The following is a 24,151-nucleotide window of genomic DNA, read 5'->3' as shown; positions in this document are numbered from 1 at the left end:
TTGCAATTAATTGGTTTTATTTAAATTTATTATTTTATAATAACTCTACAGTCGGTTGTCAAATACAGTCCGAAAAATATTGTCCTGCCCCCACTAGGTAAGTTTGATACCCGGTCCCATATTAACGTGTAAAAAAAAAAATTCACAAATACAAGAGTTGCAACTGGACGGAACATGAACACTAGTATATTAAAACATTTTACATGTTAAATATATAGTGTTGAAATGCGTTATTCGAACACAAAACAGAGGAAAATGTAACTTTTTTTACCTCATTTTTTCCTTCCAATGTATGAATTGAAAAAAAGTGATCTTATAGTCCTTGCAGTGTCTGCCAAAAGTTGAGCTAATGTCTCACATTCTGCAAAAAAAAGCAACGGAATAAGAGTTAATGTCACGGAAAGGAAAAAAATAGGTGTATGGGAACAAAAAAATGATGTTATTTTTACCTTCTTTCAAAACTCTGCTTTAGTTTTGCTCCACGGAATCTTTCTGGAAATGAAATAATAAGAGAATTCAGTTGCTAACTACATATAATATTGTGTAAAAATGTGTCAACTTACAATAGTGGAATACAGTCGCTTGTGCTGGCCAATCAGTTGAACCAGCTGATTCTCAAACTTCATCCTGTAGTTTACACAGTTTAAAAATGTACATCAGAAACAAGAAAATACATCTCAGATTTTTACTCATATACTCCAAACATGAGAATTTCAGAGACAAAGGCCAATTTATGAAAAACAAAATCATCTGAATGTCTATGTTTAAACATTTCAATGAATTGTACTTCTACTAGTCATAAACAAATTAGAATGAATAGCAAAAGAATGATTGGTCGCACCGTAGTTTGCGACTCTTGAGCTTAAACTCCTGGATTTCGCAGCGGTACTGTTCCAGGACTTCTTTGGTGTTTCTGTTCTGCTCGGCCAGTCTAAATTGGACAGGAGGTCATTTTAATAAAACATTGCCTTGTTTTGAACAACATATAGCTTGAATTATTGCCACCTATTGTGAAGGTAACAAATGTTCATGTTCAAAATGGAAAAAGGTACAACTTAATGAGGACTTTGAGGCATGTGGTTCCTCCGGTTTGGGTTCCAAATTTTACCTGAGGCACTCACGCTCGGATTCCTCGCAACGGAATTCCAGTTTCTGCATCAATCCTTGAGGGAAGAAGACAAATTGTTGAATTGATGCACAATAATTGCAAAACTTTCAGAACTGAAAATGACTATTTGACGGTACTTTTGTTCTCTTGATGCACCATGTCCAGTTCGTAGGCCTCTGTTTCCACTGAAACAACAAAAGTGACTTTTTATGTACGTACTGTACTAGATTCTTTCCAGTGAACATAGTTGACCTGTGGATTTGCACATGCCAAAATGATAGATACACTGAAAATGTAGGGATTACTCTTACGTGCAGCAAGCTCCTTCTGTAGACACTCAGAGAGTATTTTCTTCTCCATAATTTCCCCTTCCAGGTTATCTTTAACTTTAAAGTACACAAACACATTACATTAAGGCAAAATAGCCACTCATTGTACTTGCAGTATGAGTTGGTGATGAAGTAATGGCATTAAACTATACTAATGAAGAAACGTACTACTTACTGGTGGACAATTGTGAATGATAATCATTGGTCATTTTAACATAAAGGTCAGAATGGCTCCAAAGGGGTGTCAATCCTTTGAGAGGGAGATACTAATCATATCTCATTACTCTCCATTCATCATGTTCTGATACTCCTTGTAGGAGTTTCAGGTAAGGATTATCCTTACTGACGATGCTGATTGATGGTTTGAGTTTGGATCTTGACTTCTCGTAACAGCCACGTAAGTTACGGTTTAATCATTTACACTCATTAGTTAGTTAACCTAACGTTTTCCTTTCGTGACAATCACATTCTTAAAGTGAGAGAAGTGAAATAAACAAAAGGAAAAATATAAAACGTGCTATTTTATGGTATAAACGAAAACAGTATGCAAATATGAACATGATGTCATGACAGGCAAGCTTTCCTATTGGAGCACTCGAAAACAACGCAGCAACCTATAAACAAGGAATTTTGTCAAACTGTGTTATAGTGTATTATTGTTTTGACTTAATAAAGAATAATAGCTGGTAAAGTATGTATTATGTATACGCCGTATTGAAAAAATAAAGACGCAACGATTCAAGATGTAAACGGGAAACGGAAATGACCGACCAGAAAACATTTCTGCCATCATAGAAACAACAATATATTTTGTAGTTCATTAATTTGTAGTTCCGCAATGCCTTTTTAAATTTTCTCACTCACAAAAATTCCCACTAAATAAAAATCACCCAACAAGTTGTGGTTATTGTAATTGCACCCACAAGGTGTCACCGCTGAGAATTAACTTTACGTTCACAATGCAAAAATACATGGCACTATTGATGAACATTAAATTGTATGATTAAATAACAATGTATTTAATACAACATGCCGTTACCTTGTTGCAGCTTGATGAGTTTGCTTCTCAACTGCTCAATTTTGGGTTCCTGTATGCCTTCACCTGGTGGATAATCACAGTTAACATTTTGTTCCGTCTTTTTCTCATCGTAAAATCAATCAATTTCGACTTTAAACGAAATTTAGACAAGTTCGCCTGGTTAAATACCATTGATGTCTTCCATTACAATACATTACGATACAGGACGATGACAATAATAGTAAAAACGTAATCATCCGTAATAACTTCAGTAAACTACTCATTGACCAATGATATAAAAGTAATGTATTTCATGACAATCCGTGTTTTCAACTGGAGATATTAACCAGTTTTGAGACAGCGAACACGTTAACGCAGTGCTACAGGGCTACAAGCTAACGTTTGCAAGTTAGCCTAGTCAGCAATAAAATCCGAATATAGCTCTTATACGTGTGAAATTAGACTTAAATCGGCTAGTAAGTCATATAAAACACGCGCGTTTCACGCAATTTGTAAGCAAATATCACGATTCTTTAATCAACGAATTATGGTCAATACTAACATCGTATATTACTATCAGTATCATTAGCATAACGTTTGTCATCAAAATATGATCAACTATCGACGAATTTAAAATCATACTTAGGTCCACCTACCTTCCATACCGCCTGTTTTATTATAGAACCAAGAAAAAAGAGCTAGATGTTACTGTAAATTGTTACAAACGTTTGTAATATAGGTTAACACTTGTAGTATTTAAACACAGTAGTATTGCATGTGCCAGTCTGGCCAATCAGTTATCACCTGTTTCCCCCATAAGTCGCTGCAGGTCACGTGACCACTCTAACATGCACATTAGTGTCAATATAAGCATCAATACGGATTTGCCTTTGTATTGACTGTATTCTACCCCACTTTGTTCAAGACAGGGGGACAACACTCACATTTTACACGTTTCACATGGTATGTTTAATGTAAAGCCGTGAGGAATGCGTTTCCACTTGAATTGAATGAAAACGAGAAGCTGGCCTATACACGTCAAAGTACTCCTATGTACATCAACACATCAAGTTCAATACAAACATCTTTGCCAAACAACAAACCTGCCGAGATACTCCCAAAAACTTCACCCAGTGCTGACAAAGCACATGCAACAGGCCATGCTTGGGGATGAGGAATCAAATTCAACATGACTAAATACAGCAGTGGTACCTTCTTTGTATCAAGTGTTGATATATTCCAGTTGTGAGTTGAAAACTCAACTGTAGACTAATTGTAGCTCAATAAATAAATAAATTACCATGCATTTGTCCTCAAATCCAGCATTCAGCTATTGCATCTGCGTTAGTGGTAATGACCCAAAAACTTCAAATGTGGAGCGGCAATATCTGATGGACACATGAAATACAGCACTTAAAAAAAAAACATTTCATGCCAATGACCAGACAGTAAGATAAAGGGGGTAGTAGTATAGATGAAAGCTTATTTACTTACATTGTTCTCATACATAAGTAAAAGCAGGGGTGTCGCAAATCTGCCAAATTTGTTCAATTAGTATTGATCGCCACATTTTCCTATATGCAACCTGCAAATATTACCTATTGGTATTATTTCCTTTAAGTGAAGTGGCCCAAAATGTACCTAAAATGACCACTTTTGAAGCAGTGACTAGCAAAAAAATAAGCACACAGACACAAAATCCAAATTTTGTCTAAAAACTAACGCAGTTAAATGATTCCTTGGTTCTAATTTGGGACACCCCTGCCCTAAGGAACACCTCCCCAAGTGGAATTGGCGTACGGCGGTCAATGGAATTATTTACAGCGGGGACTAACAAGATACATGTCAAGAAATTATGTATTATTTTAAGGTATTTTTCTGCCATTGCCATGCAGTTTAGATTAGGAAGAATACTTCCAGCCTTCCGTGCCCAACACCAATGTGATTTAAAAACTCACGTCGTCTTTCTGGTCATCCGCCGGACGCCATTTTGTGTTAGTAGAAGCACGGGAAGGAGTGTTAAAAGCGAGACTGGCAAAATCAAAGTTTGTTAAATCAAACACAATGAAGGGAGGGGGTGGTGGGGGGTGTAAAGACAACAAAAAGGAAGGCATCCCCCAAAAGGCCAACATTCATTCGCGGGAGCGTCCCACAATGGCTAGGATGTAGAGGAAAATATTGATGATGTCCGTGTAGAGGTTGAGAGCGGCGAAGACGTATTCCTCGGGACTCAGAGATAGCTTCTTATTGCCCAGGAGAAGCTGAGTGTCCACGGCCAAGAACTGGGAAGAAAAACGAGAGGGTTGAAGGGGCTCCATTTTTTTTCCAATTTTGGTTGTGGAGCAAAAACTCACGCAAGTGAACAGCAGGGCGCCCAGCGAGGCGTAGACAATGTGCAAGATCTTGTGGCGGATGAACATGCAGAGGATTCCGAAGAGCAGGAGGACGATCAGGCAAACGAAGAGGACACCTTGGCAGGAGGTGAAGTCGTATTTGCTCTACAGAAGAAAAAGAAAGGGGCCATGAATGATGAAAAATTCTGATTATTTTAACATTTTTCAAAGTGCATAAAGACCACATTAAGTCTTTTTTGTTGCTTTTTTTGTTCTTGACCTGTAGCGAGAAGAGGACCACGGTGAAGCAAACTACAGCAGTGATGCCCACGGCCATGATGACAGTGTCGGTGTCGTAGAAGCTGGCGATCATTCCCACCATGTAGGAGAGGCTCAAGGTCAGAATGGACTAGTCGATGGAAGAGAAAAAAAAACATTCCTTTAATTAATGACTCAACAACATCTATTTTTGTCATCAATATTTTTCTTTACCAGTGCCACCAAGTTCCAAGGGTGCTTGCGTCGGAAGTCCCCGCAGCAGCTGAGCACGATGAGAGAGACGAGGAATATCACGTAGGAGATGTAGTAGGTCCACGGGTTGCGCCGCACAAACACTTTGGCTTCATCCACAAAAGTGAACACGGCCACGAAGGAGAAGGTGACCATCAGCTGCACGGTGAGGACCAAGAACACCTAGAGGAGAAAAACAACAACAACAAGTTCCTTCTTGAAATCTGTCTGCTATGCACTGGCACTTTTTTTTATCTTGCTGTACTTTTCTGATAAAGGCCTGCCGGATGCTCTTGTCCTCAAAGCCCGAGTTGGTGAAGTCCTCATTGTCGTAGTAAGTGGGAGGGACGTCGCCATGGTAACCTGGGCTCTCACCTGGTGCTGGAGAACCAAGACATTGGCGGAATTAGAATTGATAGTTTCACCGATGGGACAAATGAAATGAATTTGACATCTTCATTGATTGAGATCACCAATTAATCAGTAAGATGAATCAACTATCACAGGTGAGCTCAAAACTTTTTTTTTGGCTCACCAGAGGGATCCCCAGGATAGCCCGGCTGCCCCGGTTGCTGGTAGGGAGCCTGTGGGTAAGGCCCCTGCGGGTAGGGCCCCTGCGGGTAGGGCATCTGGGGGTAAGGCATCTGTGGGTACGGCCCAGGGGCAAAGCCCTGTTGCGGGAAGCCCGGCTGGCCGTAACCGGCGGCGGGTGGGTACGGCCCCCCGGGGGCTTGACTGTAGTTGGGCGGCGGCATGCCGAACCCCGGCTGTGGGTGTCCGTACATGTTATTGTGGAGCGGGTTGCACTCCCCGATTCCGGGGTAGCCACTCTTGTCCTGCGACATGTTGCGGCGGGGACGCTCGGGAGCAACCTGTGCAACACAATAACAAAGACAAACATGTCACTTAAAATGAACTGAAAATGGCTTATTTAAAACAAGACTATATATATTTGCTCCGTGGTAGTAAAAGCTAAGAATTTAGCAATTATTCATTAGATTAGTACATGAGAAATATTGCTTCATTGCAAATTATATGACTTTAAGTTTCGGGGCTGACAGCACAAATAGGGATATATAAATATATATATTTTTTTATTATTATTATTAAGTTAGAGACTTTGAACACCATTTACATGACTTGCTTAACTCTTAAGAGGAAACAAAACTCATTCTTTCATTTTTAACATCGCTTATCCGTTCTCACAATCAGCAGATGTACGTCAGGTCATAAGACGAAATATCTGATGTTCCACTACAATGACTCAGAGGGAGTTTTTTTTTTGGAGTTTGCGCAGCTTTCCGGCCGACACGTCCATTTCTAATCCTCTTAGCGGAGATGCTTCGCTTATGTGGATCAAGTCCACCGTGACGGGTGGGGGTGGGGACTGCAATTGAGTTATTGGTCCAGCGCATTGTCCGTGTGCATGCCTGAGCAACTCGTGTCAAAAGATGGCCGTGCTGAGGTCATTGAAACAGATTCCCATCAGAAACGCTTGAAAAAAAGAACATATTTTAAAGTTCATGGTCACGTGACTGCTTGTGAAACCACCATTATAAAATGGTTTTGATAGAATCAATTATAGGTCTGGTTAGCCACAGGTGAGAGCTTAAAAATGCAATTTCCACTGAATGTACAAGGAAGGGAGCATTATTTAGCGACCAACACACCGCTATCGTTCAAACTGTTTAATTAATGACATTTATGGTCAATTATTTGACCTAAACCTTTACTATAATTGCCTGCTTGGTTGTATGGTAAATTACCACACATGTATTTAGTTTTTTTATTAACATTTTGTAAACTTAATTTGATTTATAAAAAATACAACTGCTCAAAATAAATACATTAGTACTAATAAAACCTTTTTGTAAATGACCAAAAGTAGTCACTACTCCAAACAAGGGTAAACTCAACTTTTCTGTTTATGAAAGGGTTAAATATGGGGGGCGTGCGTTTTCATTAAATTATCTAAAATTTCAGTATTAAAAAATATGTTTTTAGGGAAAAAATAATTACATTGAAATGTAAACTTAGATGTTAACAAAAAAGCAGCACCTTGGCTCTTTTCTGCGTCATCACGAGAACCGAAAGCAAAACATCCCAAAATGGAGCACCCGCAGCGGGCGCACCTCAAGCAACACCGATCCCCTCAAAAGACTGCGACACACGTCCAACCGTCACCAAACATAAAAGAAGCTATATAATAAAGCATATTATAATTAATATTTACGACCAATTGGTCACGGACGTCGACGAACACTTAACAGGACTAGTTAGCAAACGCCGTTAGCGAACAGTGACGACAACGACGTTCCTGTTATCTTTGCCCGTAAGGCAAAGACGTTTTAGAATATAAAATCATTTAAAAGTGGATTTTATGGAACACGTTCGGTAGCGACGTTGTTCATTTTGATCGGCTTCGCAAAAACAAGACGCAATGCTAGTGGCTAAGCTAACAGCTGTCAATAAATAACGGCTATAAATTCCCCGCTGGTAAATGATGCGACTTACTTATTTGTGTTTCGTTGATTCAATTCTTCTCGTGTCCTTCTAGAATGTTCGCCAAAGACACGTGTTGTTTTATTTAAGTAATTTTGGGTAATTTCGACAGGATCTCGACGTCGTAGGAGCGGTGCGACAGCGGAGCCTCAGCGTCAAGTGGGTCAGTCGATGACGTCATCGCACGGCGTCGTCATGTAACCTCGTCCAGTGTGGCGTCATCAAAATGTTACATATTTTAAATACTGTTTGTGAATTACTATTTTCTATAACGAACGGGGCAGGAATTCGAGGGACCCTAATATTTCCTCTCATCTGTAATTCCTCCTTTTTTTGTTGATTTCAATTATATAATTACACAAATACATGATACTTCCCAATTGAAAAGAAAAAGTGCATTTCTTTTAATAAAATGTGCACTAAGAACACAGTATCATTACAATGCTCAAAGCAGGACAATCATAAATTTGTAAAACAATCAGTTGTCCATTTACAGCTCATTCATATGTCTGGTTCAAACCATTAACATTCAGCCAATATGTGATGGGCTATTAGCATTCTAGTATTGTCTTTTCACAATTCAATTTGGAAAAACCGTTCTCATAAAATTCCCAATAGATTGTCCTCTTTTTTTATTAAAGCTTAATAACAAGAAATTGTCTACTATTTTTCTTGTGAAATCCCAAGAACATGACTTGTCTTCTCAGAAACAGAAACTTCCAAAGCCCTTTTGAAACATTTTGTCGCAAAAAAAAAAACCACTCGAGGCAGACATCTTGATCTTTTTTTCCGTCCGTAGCGGGACGAGCTACTGGTTGCTCTGAAGGAGGTCGTCCAGCTGCGACTTGGCAATCGTTCCATACGCTTGGCAGTAGCTGCCTAGTTTAGCGCGCGGGTCGCCTGCTGCCGACACGTTGCAGTTATTCTGGAAGACTTTCTTGCTGAATCTCGCCCCCGGCCGAGCGTCGCGTCCTTGAGAGCTGGAGAGCTGGTTCTGCATAAAAATAACCAAAAAACAAAAATAAACATGTCCGCAAAGTCCAAAAATGCTAACTGACTCACCTGATTTGTGTTAGCGACGCACAGTCCCGGTGGTGAGTGGGTTTTGCGTACTAAAGGGTTGTTCTGAGTTTGGGTTAGCGATAGGGAGAAGGCACGGTTGGGGTGCGGCGGCGCGGAACGACCGCGCTGGATAATCTGGTCCATGGACTTTGGAAAGGGAAGATAAAAGGAGATTTTATTAAAAATCAAGAAGTTGCAAAAGGACAGGAAAGACTAGGGCAGGGGTGGGCAAACTTTTGGGCCCGGGGGCCACATTGATTTTAAAAATTTGACAGATGGGCCGGGTCAACACAAGATAAAAAAAGAGCATCTGTTAACAGTACATCTGAAACATAAACAGAAAAAAACACTAAAGTATTAACATACTCATCACTCATCATTAAAGTAAAAAGTAATTTCATGGTAATAACTGATAAAAAGTTCATTATTTCCATAAAATAGAATAAAAATTGTGACACAAGCTACTGCAGGGAAGGAGCTCACATACGACCAGGTGGCATCTATTCAACACTGGTGTGCAAATTGCGCTTACTGTGTTTTCTCTGCCACTCTCTGTTGGTGACAGTGTGTCACTTCCGCAAGTCTGCATTGCTGATCTGGTACCAGCAGAGTAAACAAACCCATCTGGAATAAAGAAGAAAAAAAATACAAATTTCAGATGTCATCTCATCCAGGCTAACAACGTCGCACTTACTTGGAACGTGAGTAATTGGATTGTAAGTGCATTTCCCCATGTGAGCATTCTCTGATTGGTCCATCTTGTCGCCGGACGGACGCGGCGTTGGGTCGCCAGCTTCTTTCGGACTTCCTTCCCTTTTTCCGTCCTGTTTTATGTCCCCTCTTTCTTTGTTACTGACTTTCCCGGTGACTTCTTCTTTGGGGTGAATAAGTCGGAGCAGGCCTTGGTGGCTTTTTCGTTCTCGGATCATCTGAAGGAGCGGAAAACTGCTTACCAGATTCAAAAAACTTACGGTAAAAGCACTTTGTTTGTACCTCGTATAGTTTATTGCGGTATTGCTCCACAGATAACCGCACGTCGTCGTCCAATGGTAGTACTACGTCGTAGTGGAGAGACGGTTCCTTGCCCGGATTGTGGAACCTTGAAAAAAACAAACTTTTAGTGTCATTGTTGAACATAGACGTCCAATGGTGTGGCGTCCATTTTCCCTTCCATTTAACTGAATGGCGAGCGACCATGTAAGTAGAAATGAAACCTTCACATGGCTTGTTAGTACCTGGCGACATAAGGATGCTGCAGAGCTTTTTCCGCCGTCAACCGCTTGTCGGGGTTGAAAACCAGCAGACGCTTCATGAGGTCCACGGCGTCGGGGGGTGCTGAAGCCTTCAGGAGATCCTCCACAAGTAATTGAGGCCTTGCAGGGGAGATAAAGAGATTAACTCAATATAGTGTTGGATTAATTCTGTAATACGTGTGCATTTAATCATTTTTGTATTGAAGCTTCTTCAATTTGTCTGAAGAGAACTCGGGATTGTAACAAGTCACCGAGTCCTCGTTTACTGGACTTTAACCCAAGGAATGCAGACCACTGTAAGAAGAAAAAAAGTCTCCCGACCTCAGTAACATCCTCTGGATGACCGACGAGCCGATTTCAGACTTGACGGCCAGGACGTCTGCCCAAGGAATAACATGATTATAGACAAATTAGATCAAATCTCTTGTAGGACAAGTTGGTACCTTCTGGACACGGGTGCGGAATGGCGCTCATGATCTTCTCGATCTGATTCATGGTGGACGTTCCGGGGAACAAGGATTTTCCTAGCAGCATTTCTCCCAAGATGCAACCCAAGCTCCACATGTCCACGCCTTTGGTGTACCTTAACATCAACAATCATTGTGTTTTGAACCATGTCAGTGCTTTTTACAGAGCTTACTAAAACCACAAAAAATAAGTAATTAAAGAAGCAATGGCTTATTATTTTCTTTTTTCAACACACGTTGAAAAGATTTAACGACACGAGTGTTGGAAAAAAATGAAACTATTTGAAAACATTCGGAAAATAGCTAATATTCATTAATATTTATAAATCGTTTTTTTATGTTTGGCAGTTGTGTTTTGATTTTCGGGAGTCGACGACATACCTGGTGGAGCCCAGCAGGATCTCCGGAGCTCGGTACCACCTGGTGGCCACGTATTCCGTCAAGGCCGGATTACATCTGTCCTCCTGGTCTTGCGTTAGGGATCGGGCCAAGCCAAAGTCACACAGTTTAACCACGCAGTCCGAGTCCACCAGAACGTTGGAAGGCTAAAATGGGGTTTAAAAAAAAAAACGTTGATGCCAACTGAATGAGGCTTCAACAACTGAAAATGATAATTAACCCTTTGGCTGCCCGATCCTAGGAGGCTTTATGCTTCAGAAAAAAATCATTTTACTTGGAATACGTTGTAGGGACCATTTCCCATCCAAAAGACCAATATTAGCTTCCTGAGATAATTCAAATATTTATTATGAACATTTTTTCCTTGAAAAATGAAAATTTCAAGAAATTATTAAAAATACAAGTCACTCTTTTTGTATCATATAATTGTCAGTAAGATAAATAATGATCAAATGTTATAGAGACCTTCTATGGAGGTTCAAAATGCGAAAAAAAATCTATTATAAATATTCGTCTGCACTGGATTTTTGTTTACATTCAAAACAGCTGTTTTGCAGACGATGCATTCTTCAAGATGCCAACAGAGGGCGCATTCTAACTCACTCTTAACATTATTTTTCTTTTCTACAGGTTGTAGGAGCAAGGCCTGTCATGAAACCTTATCAATTATCAGAAACATTTGCATTAGGCAGCCAAAGGGTGAAATTTGTTGCCAAAAAACTTGATTATCAATTATTATCGGCAACTATTTGAGCGCATCCTCAATGTACTCAAGTTTATGCGACCCTCCCAACCCTGACAAATTGGACGTCTATCACCTTACCTTTTGGTCACGGTGGATGACGTTGCCCGAGTGCAGATATTTGACCGCTTTGAGCAGTTGGTACATGACGTAGCGCTTATGGATGTCTTTTAGCAGCGTTCCTTTTTTTATAACGGCATGCAAGTCGCTATCTGTAACAACAGAAAAACAAAACAAAAAACATCATTAAACAAATTCAAAACAGGATACTTACTTGGAATAAATGGTCGCAACATACCCATGTACTCAAATATCAGATAAATATCTTTGTCGTTTTGGGCTCGGATGACATTTTGGAGTTTGACCACGTTGGGATGATCGCCAAATTCCTGCACACAAACAACAACAAACGGTCATCATATTTTGGTGTATAATTATTAAATGATAATTCATGGGGTTAATTGTGAGATAGCAAGGCAAATAAAATAGGGGCATTTACCTGAAGGAACATGACTTCTCGAAATGTCCGCTGAAAAAGAGAAGACAAAAAATAATCATTACACAAGACACTAAAGCACTATAAATTAAGTTTGCTAATGATTTCTAACAATTCTCTGCTAATTTCTGGTGTCATATATCAGAAAATCATGGGGGAAAAAACCCACCTGAGCATCAGTCTTGTTCGTGAAGGCATCAAAAATCTTTTTGACAGCCACAATCTCACCCGTTTGTCTGTCCACCGCTTTCCAAACGATGCCATACGCCTGCCAAAACAATCATGATCACAATTAATCATACGTTTCCAACTTTAAACTTGTTGAAAATACTTAACATGTTTGCCATATTTAAAAACAAGTCTGATTTAATAAATGTCCAATTCATCTAAACTGGGACAACTGCCTGTGAATGCTCAGCATTCCATAAAGGGAAGTCAATTTAAACGACTATTTTTGTTTGAAGGGTTAAAGCGGAAGTGACAGGTAAAGAAATTTGGCAAAAAACGTATACTTTAATATCGATGGTGCTTTCATGTACCCTGCGTAATAATAAAATAATGTACAGTTACTTACCCCTTTTCCAAGTCTTTTCTTGATTTCGTATTTCGTGGAAATATGTTCCTCCACTTCAGGCATGCTGGCGGATTTAACACTTTTGCTCATTTTTAATAGACTTTCACAATTTTCTGGCTGAAAAAGTGGACTCTTAAGATGATGTGGTCTCGTTTCAAGGGAAGCGGCGATGCTACACCCAGCTAGCTTATTTATGTATTTTTTAACTCTCTCCACGTAAATTAAAATGATACTTTAGCGTCGCCAGATTGTTTGTTGCTTTTGTGGCTGTTTAGTTCTTTAGAAGTGTTAGCAAGTCCGGTTATACGAAGCAGGGCGGGGGGGGGAGGAAGAAGCAGGTGCAGGTGGAGCCATTTTCCGTCGACATTAACTAAACAGCCATTTTAAGGAAAGACTTCCCTTCTTTGGAGCCGAATGACCGCAACATGGTTGCCCGACAGCCGTTTGGCGATGACTCGGGACGGGTCGAGTCGCGGAAGGTTCGGAGGAAGCCCGACGGGAAGTTTTGTCTCAAGTTGTCGTCGTGGAAACCGGGCACCGTGAGTCTACTAAGTAGCCACCAGCCGACCAACGGGCGGCGACGCTTGGGAATGACGTCACGTATTCGCTGTTGTCATGGTGACACGGCCGGCGTAAGAGAGGCCACGCTTTGTATGATCTCTTTCTTTCATCAGAGTTGCTTCATTGTTGGACATTTGAGAGAGCGACAGCTATAAAATCCTAATTTGGCAAAATATGTAAAACATAAAAGTGGTAGTGAGAAAAATTACTAGTCAGGGATCTAAGTGGTAGCCGTGTCGCCTCCTGCTGGCGACGAGGCAAACTGCGTATGAAAATATGTATTTTCCAGGATAGTTGAGGTATAATTATTTTTTATTTTTAAAAAGAAAGTGTATGCTTGTGGATGCCAACATCCAAACATTGATATATACACAACAATGCAGCTTAATAAATATATACTGTACTCCCTAAACTGATTACTTAGTAATGGTGAGAAATTAAACTTACTACTGTACATGAATTAAGAACTAATCCCAGGTTTCAATAGGATATAAAGTAATTCCCCAGCCATTCTGATGACACAATTATATTGCTAAAAGGGAGAAAACAGACAAAAAAAGAGGGAAGAACTACGTGAAAAAGGTCACGAGACACACAGCGCCAAACGCCATTGGCTCAAGAGGAGTGCAAAAAGCGGTTGAAGGCATTGTAAGCCGACTCCAGGTCGAAAAGCATCTGCCGCACTTGACTGTCGTCCAGCTCGTCCGACGCCGACATACTGCTGAGGGTGTTCAACCTGGCGACAGACAAGACACGTTTAAAAAAGCGGGCGACGTGGTAACGCTTACAAAATGGCCACCAACTGACCAGAGTTTGACTTTGTCCTTGGCCTCCGAATCGGGTGGCATGTTGCTCATTCTGTTCATCGTTTCCATCAGTTCGCGCAGATCTGGTTGGATCTGAGGGGAAAAAATATATTGCAATCTGTCAAAGGGAGGATTAATAGTTAGTCAGACATGAAAATGTTGAAGTCTACCTCATCCATGGCTCTGATCTCCAGTCTCAGTTTGTCCATGACAGTGATAAACAGCTAAAACCAAGCAAGGAAACCAAAAATGTGAGCATCAAAAGATTAAAAAGACTTGACTCCACTTATTAATCATTAACAGATTAATTCTATCTTCCAGTGATTGAATGGAGGATTTAAACCACCCACTCGAGTTGCCGAGTATTCAAAATAATGGTCTACTACTAATCATTTCATTTTAAAGGATTCGAACTGATTGAAGAGGGGACATACAGAAACGATGTCGGCAATGCAGCGGTTCAGGTTGCCCTTGTCGTCCTTGATGGTGATTGGACGATCCTCTTTAATTCTTTCCATGGCGAGCGGGCAGTCGAGCTGCAAGAGGTGGGCGGGATTTTAAAAAATAAATCAGTACATCATTAGTATTTATTTAAAAAATTAAGTGGGTAACCACGGAAACTGATGTCTGGCTACTATCTCTGAAAACTTTAAAATGGAGGGAATGTTGTTAAAAATAAATAACAAAATTGACAGGATATTTATCTTATCTCCCACTTCAACTCAAGTGAATGAAATGGACATCTACTAGTCATAAACTCAGAGTTAAAATTAACTTCTTAAGAGGCAGATTTTAAATCCTTCCAATTCCCTTGCAGAAAATAAAAAAAATCCAGAAAACTCACTCTGTACTTGCGGCAGAAGTCATCAATGGAGCCCACATCGGAACCCTGAACCTGCCTGAACGCCGCCTTGTACTGCTCCAGCAATCTGTAACACGAGGCCGTGTACCTAAAAACGACAACATTTTTGTTAAATCTCCACTTGCTCCCCCAGATGTTGAAGCACAACTCACTCATTGGGGGTGACGCAGTCCTTAATATAGGCTTTCTCCAGGGCCTGAAGGGTCTTGACCACAGCAAATAACTCCGCCATATTGTCGTACCTTAATCAAGAAAGCGTTAAGAACACTTCAACCCGGCAAGAAGCTTGGTATGACTTACTTTTCTCGTTCTCTGGCGTTTTTGTACAATTTCACCTCCTGTATTGATTAGAAAAATACTTAGAAAGAAGCAGTAATGTACCAAACTCTGAATTTTCTTGTCTTTTTCGTACCTCATATAACTCGGGCTTGTTCGCTGGAGCTCCTAAAAGAAGACCAATCATATGTTTTATGACAAAAAGGACATTTACTATTAGTTCAGAGCAACTTACCTCCTCCCATGCTCCCTGATACCGGTATTCCATGGAACATGCTTATTATATTTCCTCAATCTAAAAGAAAAAGGGACATTTGTTTTGTTTCACTATTCAATATTGTTTACCCAGTGCTATTAATTATTAACAGCGCGGAAATACTATTTCACTACTCACGACAAAAACACTAATGATCAAAGTACATTTTTTTGAAAATTACGACGTAACAATAAGCGGAGAAATACACCAGCTAAAGAATGTCGACAAACTTGTAACATATCACTCGTGTTTTGATACACTTGACAAGCTAGCTAAGTTAGCTTTCAATGTTAATTGGTAACTACGGCCTTTAAAACCGCATTGACTCATTACATAGATATATATCTAACAATATCACTTTGGAATGGTTGATTGTTTCATTAAAAGTGAATAAGTTGCCTGCCGTATGTTTAATTCCTCTATATATGAAATTTAACACCAAAACTAAACGCACCCTACCCTTTCCGCGGAGCAGCTGACGTAAATGTAAACACACCCTCCTGTCAGGACCAGCAGATGTGCGGCCAGTGCGCCTGATTTAAAAAAATATATGGTTTCTACAAAACAATTCTAAATAGAATCACAAATAATTATGAATTAGATACATTTAAAAATACAAAAATACTAATCATATTATAATCAAGCGGTTTGGTGTACATGAACAGTACATTTTTGACAGTCAAACGTTATAGGCAGCCGTCGTTGAGGCGCCAAACTCAAATAAGGGCGACGAAAAGTGACGCGTACTAGAAGGTAACTATTTTGTTTATTGACTAGAATGTATACAAACAAATGGAATAAACTTAAACTGTGTTGTTTTAACGAGTCAGTTAAAATGTTGCGTTCAAGTGTGAGTAACATCTAATGTTTGTAATTAAGCGAGACCTGCTCACGTTAGTAGTAGTATGGTTCATTCATTGTTTTTTTCACAGAAAAATACATTTTAATGCATTTTTTCTTTAAGATTCTACAATGAAGATAGCTAAGGCTGTCCATCCGAAACCTGTCCCCGAAGAATGTGGTGTGTGGTTGGACACCGTGCTGCTCAAAGAAAAAGCTAAGCAGGTTATTAGAAGTAAACAAGTTCTTAAGTGCCATTACAATGAAACTAAAACAAATCTTGTCACAGAAAAAAACAGTCCGTCCCATCTCCAAGATGCTCAACCCTCTGGCCAAAAGTGGCAGGTACAGTTTATCTGCGATGGTCCACTTCACGCAGACCAAGATGGAGATGCCGAGAACCAGGCAAAGCTCCATAAATAGCTATTTTTCACCTCTAATTAAACTGGTCACAGCAACATCAATTGCAAAACCTGGAAGCGACTACAGTGATGTTCAGGAACAGAATTCTGAGCACAAAATCCAAAAAGACAAAAGAGAACAAGTCAACCAAGTAGGAGAAGAGCAACAAGAGATGGACCCAAACATCTGGAATAAAGTCCAAGAAGATCAATTCGATGAAACGGGAAAAGACATCCATTTTGGATTCCTAGAAGATCAAACCGATGAGATGAACTCCAGCCTAAGATCCTCTGCTCTTATGACCCAAACGTTACCAGACTTAAATCTCAGTGAGGAGACCTTTGCGAGCCACGTGGTCGGCGAGACCTCAACTCAAAAACCCCAACTCGTTGACCCTGGTGACGACGACGATGATATAAAAGAAAATGTCTTCTTCAACTGGTCTTCTCCTCTGAAAAAACGAGCCAGGCACAACGACGAGAGCCTGGCTCAAATGTTCACACAGGACTCGGACGGTTTTCATGTGATCGCGCATCGAGATCGTAGGAGTCCCCTCAAAAAACATGGCGACTTGACTTTGATGGAACCCTCAAAAACTTTATTTGAAGTGCAGGAAGCGCTTTTCACACAAGACTCTGAAGGGAATATGGTGATAAAACATTGACACAAGGGATACTGATTGTTTTTATTTGTAAAAAGACTGTTTTTTTTTTTTGCTTTCTTGTACATTAAAGGTTATCATTTGCAACACGAAACGTGTGTATGACACTAACTTTTTGCAATAGAGCAGAAAACTGACCTTGGAACCTGTTGTTCTTCACTGAAATAAAGAAACTAGAAAAAAAGGTAGAATTTTCTGTGCTACGCCGCCATCTCGCTGGATTCCGTCACCAGTTTTGAGCCATCCCAGACGGTCTTGAACTGCTCGGGAAGCGGGAACTCTTTCTGCAAAACAGAAGCAAAAATGTCTGACTCACGTCCTATCTTGTCTTGTGAGCGCACAGGGGTTTGCTTACATAGTCGTCATCTCCTTGCGGCACCATGACGTTCATCTCGGAGCTTTTGGCGCTGACGATGTGGCAGCTTAGCGACTGCGTGCTAAGGTACAGCTGGCATCCGTCCGTCTTGTTGATGGAGATGGTGGGGACGCAGCCTAACACCTGATGCCAAACACCAAGGTTTCGAATATAAGATAATACTTGAAATAAATACATTGAATGTTTTTTTTAACCAAATTCCAATCCTCGCGTGATCGTATCGATCCACACATTAAACCAGGGGTCGGAAACCATTTTGACAGAGAGAGAGCCATAAACAATTCATATTTTCAATTGTTATTCATTGAGAGCCATACTCAGAATTTACTAGAAGTAAAAATACATGAAAACGCGTGCATTTTCAGTCATTTCACTGCCTTTAAAGCAGCAAAAGTCCCAGAATTATGTTAACTAAATTGTTACCTTGATGCTAATCAATGGGATGCATGCATGCATAACCCTTAAATTCAAAACTGGAAGATTAAAGCGACTCTAGAGGTAATAAGCATCCATCAAAAGAGCCACATGTGGCTCCCGAGCCATAAGTTCTCTACCCCTGCATGAAACCCTACCCCAGGCTGACCTGCAGTTGAACAGCCTTGCAGTTGATGATCTCCACAATTCCAACCACGTTGTCGAATACCAGCGCCAGCTTCTTGCAGTTATCTGTACCCGTTATGGTGTTAGTGATTGTGGGGCGGTACTACTAGAGGGTGTCACACTTGAGCGGGTTGACGTTACCTACGACGATGGAGTTCAGCTTCCCTTTGACGTGTAGTGTGACGTCGTTGCAGGCGAAAACGTAGACAACCTGTCTAAGTTCTGTCTCCTCGATCAGAAGGTCGTGTTTGTGCTCAAAGTTCTCCTGCGGTGACAAAAAAATGCTTCTGAATTCATGTCATAGTAGATTTTGCATTACATTTCATATTTTGAAATGATATTGATATTAATTGAATGAATGTAATGTCCACCATATTGTGTGAAATGGATTTTTTTGCTTATTCCATGATCTTGACCATGTGTTTTTGGAATATTTTAAAAGGACTAATTTTGTGTTCAACGTTTAGTAACCAAGAACAACATCCGTGTTAGCAATTCCACCTACCACACTCCATTTTTTCCCATCCAACTGCAGCAAAGGGGGTCTCTTTTGCGGGGCCACCGGTGGGGCCGCCTTCTTGGCTTTTCCGCTCTTCGGCGCCTCCTGGGATCGCAGGTCCGGATTCTTGTGGGTCTTCTGGTGGTCCGTTACATGCTTCAAACCTACCAGGAAATTTAATAAGTCAATCAAAGTGTTCAATGTGATTTTAGGGACCACCAGCGAGAGCCCACCTTTGGTAATATCCAACCCTTGGTTGATCTGGGCGAATAGTGCGGAGTGCGGGGTGGATTCTTGGTCCTGGGGGTCCCCAGGTGGGGGTCTGGGAGGAGGAGGTGGGGGTCTGGGAGGTGAAGGTGGGGGTTGGAGGGCATTGGGGGTTTCTAAAAGCAAGGCGGGAGCAAGAGGACCCTGCAACAGGCAGAATATGGGTTTCAATATAAACCTCACCACAAGGGGCAGTATTCATGGCCGCACTCATACCTCGGTGTAATTTAGAATACCTATGAGCAAGCTACGGCCCGCGGCCCACATCCGGCCCACCAGGGTTTTTAATGCGGCCTGCCGACATTGTCCAAATAATGTTTTTTTTTTTACCCCAAGATGGCGTCAATGACTAATTTTGTCCCACCATAATAATAACTGTAAAAACTCCTAAAATGGAAAGTGCTTTCCTTAGCATAAATTCAAGACTGATTCCCAGTGTGAACATAAACAAAAAACGATTTTATTTTGGTTTAGATCCAAAAACATGTGTAAACCGAATCTCCGGTACGAGAACAAACAGCTGGTTTCAGGGTACAAAGGCTTCATTTGTGAAACCGAAACAACAGCTGTCGACTTGTAAATGACATCCATTCATACGGACTTACACATAACAACTGGAACGCGCTCAAACGCACCGTTTTTGGTGATCCAATTTCACCAACCTAGTTAGTTCTGCTTGAGTTTTTAAATGACTCGTAAATCTGAGTTTGTATGCAAATAGATGTGCCAATAGATCAGTTGCTAATGCTACGTAATGGGCATCCCCTGGCGCAGACTGACCTGTTTGTTCCAGCACAGTCCGGTGGAGTGGTGGTGCTTGATGAAGGCCTGCATCTCGGTCCAGATGGAGAGGTACGAGCGCACCCATTCCACGTGACGTTTGTCGCTAGTGAAATGGGGAAAAAAAGAACTGATTGGCTGCCAATGATGGTGGGAAACGTCCAATCCATTTGAATGGTCATTTGCTGTCAACCATCCCACTAGTGACAAATTCAGTTCAAATACATTACATTATTTTCTTACTTCTTTGTAGTATCAGTATAAATATTAAAATAATAAATACTGAATCACTTATTTTTACCATAGAAAGCTTCATTTTTAGTGAAATATATAACTCCAGTGAAATAAAAGATGCATTTAAATAATATATATCAAGATTAAATTGCTTTTAATATATTGTTTTTAATGAATTCAATTATATGACAAATGTAAAAAAAAACTAAAAAAAATATCAAATTTTATACAAATTATTACTTTGGTTGTAATTATAGCAGTATGTTATTAGTGCTGAATTAATTTACTTAGTATTATAATCCTGTTTTGACATTATTTTTAAGTTTTTGACCCCTATACTTTTTTGTAATGATTCATATACTAATTTCTTCAAATATACATGATATAAAAAATATATTTACGTTTCCTTGTAGTCTTTGAGAACTCTATTGGTGTAAAATGTTGCTGCATCATTCATCTCCTTCACATAAGGACCAGGCTTCTGGTTCTTAGAAGAAAAAAACATACTTAAATGACATTACTGCCAATGTATATGTAAAATGCAAATTTTTACCACGGCCAGCCATCCCAAGGCTGGGATGCTCTCGCTAACGGCTGACAAGTGGTTGAAAAGCAGGCTTCCCCGATTGCGTTCCCGGAAGTTTTGGATCTCCTGAATGTGCGCCGAGATGGGCTTCAACAAGTCCTGGAGTTCCGTCTGAAATCAGCGGACAAACATTTTGTATAACCTGCCTTAAACCCCACACGTGCCGAGAGGGTAAAAATGTATCGTGGCGTTATTAGAAGCTATTTTTGGGCGGGTGTGACATGAATGTTTTGCTAGCACCGAGCTGTAAACGGTCTCACAATGACCTGCCGTGAGATGATGTCATGCGGTGGGATGCAGATTTGACACTGTGGGAGGGAGGGAGGGAGCTGCCACTCTTCCCACTTCAGATAGATGGGACATCCAGTATTGTCAATGGAAGCCACTGGGTAAATAGCGAAAGTTGACCCTTCCAAGATGGCCGCTTTGAGGCCACCTTGGTACGGTCAATGAAATGTCTTATCACGTGTCTGCCATGTCTCCGAATGAATGTCCAATCCATTGGGAGTGGGAGAGTGGTGAACAGCAGCACATACATAACAATTTTTTTTAACATTTTCATTTTTGGATTTTCATCAGAAATAGAAAGAAAGATACTGATATTATTAATTGAATTTGATTTTTTTTATCAATAGCAGCCAATAAGATGCCCATGCACAAAAGTATTGGGACACTGATAGCTACTATGTACTTTTATACTCTTTGCTGCCAAATAAGGTTTTTTTTTAAACATGGCCTTTTACATGAAATTCACTCAAGCACACTTTTACAACATTGTGAGGCGACGGCAGAGTGAACACACACGCACAGACCCCCACAACAAGCCTCGAATATAGAACATGCCCATAAAAAGACAGAGAAGTGCAGCTACTCTGAAGGGAATTTGTGTGTGTGTGTGTGTGTGTGTGTGTGTGTTTTGTGTGTGTGTCTGAAACAAAAAAAAATGATAATCATCAAATCATTCTATCCTGTTATTGTGTGTCCTTGAGAAGCTTGCAAACAATAACCCAATCATATAGACCACATTTTGTCAATGGGAGCCAATGACTTCATTCTGGTGCAGTAGTTTTGTGCCACCATACCTGTGCTGGTTCCTGGTGCTCAGCCACCATTTTGAGGAAGCTCCTCTCTGTCCGCAGGGCGTTTTCCACCATCTCTGCCTGGAAGAAAAAGAAAAAAATTGGATTGATTGTAACTCTGGAAATGAGGGTGAAGTGCTGCGTGAAGTGGTGTCCTTAAAAGGAGTCTGGAATGGCTGAAGTGAGGCCCTCTGCTCCGACACCCCCACCCCCCAACCAGTGACAGGACACTGTAAAACAAGAACTTACTTACATGTTTCTCCACATCGCTGCCTATGTTCCTGCTGACCTTCACGTAGTCGCTCAGCGGACCGTTCAGGAGACGTTCAAAGGCGTCCACGCATCCGCCCGCAGCTGTCATGACCCACAAAAAACACTTTTCAATTCCAATCTATTGCAGTAAAGTTAAATACAACTGAACAGTCATTTGCATTCCACTACAAGGGGAAGCCCATTCTCTATTGTTGGATCACATTACCTCCGTTAATGCCATTGACGCTGTCGCCATTGGACAACTTTCCCGACGCCGTCAGCTGCTCCAGTCGCGTGACGGCTCGCTCCAGACGCTCCGTCAATGCCTCCATGGCTGCCTTGAGGGGGGGAATAAAAACAACATCATAATTCAAGTGCAATGTTTCATACTTGTTGTAAATCTATTCAATCAACCAAAATGAAATGATGTGCCCAAGTGACGCATTTTCCGCCTGTAACAACAGGGCTAGCTAACACGCGCCTGTTAATACACCGGCCATTATTCAGAGTGGACATTTGTTGGTGGGATGTTAAGAGTAAGACTGTGCCAATGCCAAGAGGCCATGAGGAACGTCTCAAAAGGCATAGCAAGACTTTGTATGGGTAACTCACAACAATAACAACAACTGTACTGTCCACTAAGACGGTTGCCGTAGCGACTGCTGGCCAGGAAGTAGACAGGTGCGTCATGGGCGACAGCTGAGCGACAACACGTGCGCTTTTGCTATTTGATCTTTGGTGAGGCTAAATTCAGCTCACTACATTCATTGTTAGATTGGATCTAATTCCAAAAAAGATGGTCGTAGATGTAATTTGACAGATGAAGTAGGAAATATGAAATATAATAGGCTGCCTTACAAAGGTCAATGGACAATTAAAAATGTAAATAAGAGTAATAATATTCAATTCAAATTTAAATGATGGGTTAAATAAAAGTCAAAACTAAGTCAGAAAATATGAAAAAAGGAAAAGAGTTATGAAAAATAATCAAATGACAGAATAGAGTTTTATATAATAATCCAAATGTTAAAAATAATATAGGAAATTACGTAAAAAATTCAAATGGATTTGAACAAAAATGATTAGCTGAAATTTAAATCAAAACAATTTTAATTATTCAATATAATTATATATATATATATATATATATATATATATATATATATATATATATATATATATATATATATATATATATATATATATATATATATATATATATATATATATATATATATATATATATATATATATATATATATATATATATATATATATATATATATATTTATATTTATATATATATTTATATTTATATATATATATATATATATATATATATATATATATATATATATATATATATATATATATATATATATATATATATATATATATATATATATATATATATATATATATATATATATATATATATATATATATATATATATATATATTTATATATATATATATTTATATATATATATACACACACAACAAACTAGGTATTCAAAACTACATTACCCATTATATTGGCTTTCTAAGAACTAGCAAACCACGACAAAAAGACACCTGTAAGGCCACAAAAAAAGGAAATAAAAAAACATGCCTGTCCAAAGTACACGCCCACACATACACACATGCCACCATCAACTTTTTTTTTAAATGTACTGTACCTCCTCCTGGACTTGTCCTTTTTCTTGGTCCCGGTTAAACTTTGACGCCAAGAGCGCTGCCTTCTCGCTCGCCTTCTTCCCGTCCGTCTGGGTTGTCCGAGTTCAGCCGAGCAGAAACTTTCAAGCGCGCACACACAGTCTAAAAATAAACCACATAGGGGAGGAACACACAAGTCAATAGTAATCACATTTCACCGCCATTGACGGCTATGGTGTTCTTTACCTGCAAAAACATCATGACTTATTAATCAAAAATGGTCATTTTGGCTGACCTGAGAACAGCCATGGCCTTCAAAATGTCCACTGCCGCTTCTCTTCAAAATGGCTGTCGGCAGCAAACCG

General features: G+C 39.9%; 6 protein-coding genes and 1 non-coding gene across 13 annotated transcripts; 1 reads left to right on the top strand and 6 right to left on the bottom strand.

The window, feature by feature from the left end:
- Window positions 1–10: 10 nt before the first annotated feature.
- On the bottom strand, window positions 11–3,252 carry LOC144214557 (synaptonemal complex central element protein 1). The gene is made up of 9 exons (XM_077743034.1): window positions 3,112–3,252; window positions 2,477–2,539; window positions 1,420–1,494; window positions 1,246–1,293; window positions 1,109–1,163; window positions 842–931; window positions 564–627; window positions 450–492; window positions 11–361 (listed from the first exon to the last, which is right to left on the bottom strand). Exons 1-8 carry the CDS (start codon window positions 3,116–3,118, stop codon window positions 469–471), a joined length of 426 nt encoding a protein of 141 aa, XP_077599160.1. The 5' UTR covers window positions 3,119–3,252; the 3' UTR covers window positions 11–361; window positions 450–468.
- Window positions 1,659–1,786, bottom strand: LOC144215290 (U8 small nucleolar RNA). The gene has a single exon (XR_013330387.1). It is a non-coding gene; the product is annotated as a U8 small nucleolar RNA (small nucleolar RNA).
- A 148-nt stretch (window positions 3,253–3,400) lies between the features above and the next one.
- Window positions 3,401–7,983, bottom strand: grinaa (glutamate receptor, ionotropic, N-methyl D-aspartate-associated protein 1a (glutamate binding)). Of its 2 annotated transcripts, none has more exons than XM_077743022.1 (7): window positions 7,813–7,983; window positions 5,834–6,170; window positions 5,564–5,679; window positions 5,281–5,481; window positions 5,069–5,197; window positions 4,810–4,953; window positions 3,401–4,737 (listed from the first exon to the last, which is right to left on the bottom strand). In XM_077743022.1, exons 2-7 carry the CDS (start codon window positions 6,141–6,143, stop codon window positions 4,588–4,590), a joined length of 1,050 nt encoding a protein of 349 aa, XP_077599148.1. In that variant the 5' UTR covers window positions 6,144–6,170; window positions 7,813–7,983; the 3' UTR covers window positions 3,401–4,587. The 2 variants fall into 2 exon arrangements, with proteins under 2 accessions (XP_077599148.1, XP_077599147.1); XM_077743021.1 differs by lacking the exon at window positions 7,813–7,983 and adding an exon at window positions 7,357–7,502.
- A 197-nt stretch (window positions 7,984–8,180) lies between these two features.
- mapk15 (mitogen-activated protein kinase 15) lies at window positions 8,181–13,379 on the bottom strand. Its single transcript, XM_077743009.1, has 14 exons — window positions 12,794–13,379; window positions 12,389–12,487; window positions 12,223–12,252; window positions 12,022–12,112; window positions 11,805–11,935; window positions 10,964–11,127; window positions 10,559–10,698; window positions 10,437–10,494; window positions 10,098–10,235; window positions 9,856–9,961; window positions 9,557–9,791; window positions 9,395–9,486; window positions 8,863–9,009; window positions 8,181–8,794 (listed from the first exon to the last, which is right to left on the bottom strand). The coding sequence occupies exons 1-14, from the start codon at window positions 12,881–12,883 to the stop codon at window positions 8,609–8,611; spliced, it is 1,707 nt and encodes a 568-aa protein (XP_077599135.1). The 5' UTR covers window positions 12,884–13,379; the 3' UTR covers window positions 8,181–8,608.
- A 468-nt stretch (window positions 13,380–13,847) lies between these two features.
- On the bottom strand, window positions 13,848–16,099 carry vps28 (VPS28 subunit of ESCRT-I). 3 transcript variants are annotated; one of them, XM_077743030.1, is made up of 10 exons: window positions 16,014–16,099; window positions 15,534–15,593; window positions 15,435–15,466; window positions 15,323–15,360; window positions 15,175–15,264; window positions 15,005–15,110; window positions 14,595–14,696; window positions 14,331–14,384; window positions 14,162–14,253; window positions 13,848–14,090 (listed from the first exon to the last, which is right to left on the bottom strand). In XM_077743030.1, exons 2-10 carry the CDS (start codon window positions 15,571–15,573, stop codon window positions 13,970–13,972), a joined length of 675 nt encoding a protein of 224 aa, XP_077599156.1. In that variant the 5' UTR covers window positions 15,574–15,593; window positions 16,014–16,099; the 3' UTR covers window positions 13,848–13,969. The 3 variants fall into 3 exon arrangements, with proteins under 3 accessions (XP_077599156.1, XP_077599157.1, XP_077599155.1); XM_077743031.1 differs by having other exon boundaries at window positions 16,009–16,041; XM_077743029.1 differs by lacking the exon at window positions 16,014–16,099 and having other exon boundaries at window positions 15,534–15,994.
- On the top strand, window positions 15,066–17,573 carry aunip (aurora kinase A and ninein interacting protein). Of its 4 annotated transcripts, none has more exons than XM_077743025.1 (3): window positions 15,066–15,311; window positions 16,519–16,619; window positions 16,684–17,573. In XM_077743025.1, the coding sequence occupies exons 2-3, from the start codon at window positions 16,527–16,529 to the stop codon at window positions 17,458–17,460; spliced, it is 870 nt and encodes a 289-aa protein (XP_077599151.1). In that variant the 5' UTR covers window positions 15,066–15,311; window positions 16,519–16,526; the 3' UTR covers window positions 17,461–17,573. The 4 variants fall into 4 exon arrangements, with proteins under 4 accessions (XP_077599151.1, XP_077599149.1, XP_077599150.1 ...); XM_077743023.1 differs by lacking the exon at window positions 15,066–15,311 and adding an exon at window positions 16,028–16,307 and having other exon boundaries at window positions 16,684–17,572; XM_077743024.1 differs by lacking the exon at window positions 15,066–15,311 and adding an exon at window positions 16,314–16,404 and having other exon boundaries at window positions 16,684–17,572.
- cap2 (cyclase associated actin cytoskeleton regulatory protein 2) lies at window positions 17,468–24,002 on the bottom strand. Its single transcript, XM_077743015.1, has 13 exons — window positions 23,810–24,002; window positions 22,357–22,468; window positions 22,132–22,232; window positions 21,882–21,959; window positions 20,767–20,910; window positions 20,615–20,700; window positions 19,980–20,085; window positions 19,166–19,343; window positions 18,939–19,096; window positions 18,575–18,698; window positions 18,417–18,499; window positions 17,813–17,956; window positions 17,468–17,741 (listed from the first exon to the last, which is right to left on the bottom strand). The coding sequence occupies exons 2-13, from the start codon at window positions 22,460–22,462 to the stop codon at window positions 17,658–17,660; spliced, it is 1,392 nt and encodes a 463-aa protein (XP_077599141.1). The 5' UTR covers window positions 22,463–22,468; window positions 23,810–24,002; the 3' UTR covers window positions 17,468–17,657.
- Between the last annotated feature and the right edge of the window lie 149 nt (window positions 24,003–24,151).

Source organism: Stigmatopora nigra, chromosome 21, assembly GCF_051989575.1.
Source record: "Stigmatopora nigra isolate UIUO_SnigA chromosome 21, RoL_Snig_1.1, whole genome shotgun sequence".
NCBI lineage: Eukaryota > Metazoa > Chordata > Actinopteri > Syngnathiformes > Syngnathidae > Stigmatopora > Stigmatopora nigra.
Note: the sequence above shows the minus strand (reverse complement) of the source record. Positions and strands in the feature narration are given on the sequence as shown.

Coding starts and splice junctions, on each gene's coding strand:
- LOC144214557 (XM_077743034.1), bottom strand. Junction 1,495..2,476: donor ACTCATCAAGCTGCAACAAG/GTAACGGCATGT, acceptor TGTACTTTAAAG/TTAAAGATAACCTGGAAGGG. Junction 1,294..1,419: donor ACAGAAGGAGCTTGCTGCAC/GTAAGAGTAATC, acceptor TTGTTGTTTCAG/TGGAAACAGAGGCCTACGAA.
- grinaa (XM_077743021.1), bottom strand. CDS start 7,377: ATGACGCAGAAAAGAGCCAAG. Junction 5,680..5,833: donor CTATCCTGGGGATCCCTCTG/GTGAGCCAAAAA, acceptor TTGGTTCTCCAG/CACCAGGTGAGAGCCCAGGT. Junction 5,482..5,563: donor GGCAGGCCTTTATCAGAAAA/GTACAGCAAGAT, acceptor TTTCTCCTCTAG/GTGTTCTTGGTCCTCACCGT.
- mapk15 (XM_077743009.1), bottom strand. CDS start 12,883: ATGAGCAAAAGTGTTAAATCCGCCAGCATGCCTGAAGTGGAGGAACAT. Junction 11,936..12,021: donor TCTGATATTTGAGTACATGG/GTATGTTGCGAC, acceptor CTGTTGTTACAG/ATAGCGACTTGCATGCCGTT. Junction 8,795..8,862: donor GCGTCGCTAACACAAATCAG/GTGAGTCAGTTA, acceptor ATTTTTATGCAG/AACCAGCTCTCCAGCTCTCA.
- vps28 (XM_077743030.1), bottom strand. CDS start 15,573: ATGTTCCATGGAATACCGGTATCAGGGAGCATGGGAGGAG. Junction 15,111..15,174: donor GACTGCGTCACCCCCAATGA/GTGAGTTGTGCT, acceptor TGTCGTTTTTAG/GTACACGGCCTCGTGTTACA. Junction 14,385..14,594: donor GCATTGCCGACATCGTTTCT/GTATGTCCCCTC, acceptor GCTTGGTTTTAG/CTGTTTATCACTGTCATGGA.
- aunip (XM_077743025.1), top strand. CDS start 16,527: ATGAAGATAGCTAAGGCTGTCCATCCGAAACCTGTCCCCGAAGAATGT. Junction 16,620..16,683: donor TCAAAGAAAAAGCTAAGCAG/GTTATTAGAAGT, acceptor ATCTTGTCACAG/AAAAAAACAGTCCGTCCCAT.
- cap2 (XM_077743015.1), bottom strand. CDS start 22,462: ATGGAGGCATTGACGGAGCGTCTGGAGCGAGCCGTCACGCGACTGGAG. Junction 20,911..21,881: donor AGCACCAGGAACCAGCACAG/GTATGGTGGCAC, acceptor CGCTGATTTCAG/ACGGAACTCCAGGACTTGTT. Junction 20,086..20,614: donor CTCAAAGACTACAAGGAAAC/GTAAATATATTT, acceptor CCATTTCACTAG/CGACAAACGTCACGTGGAAT.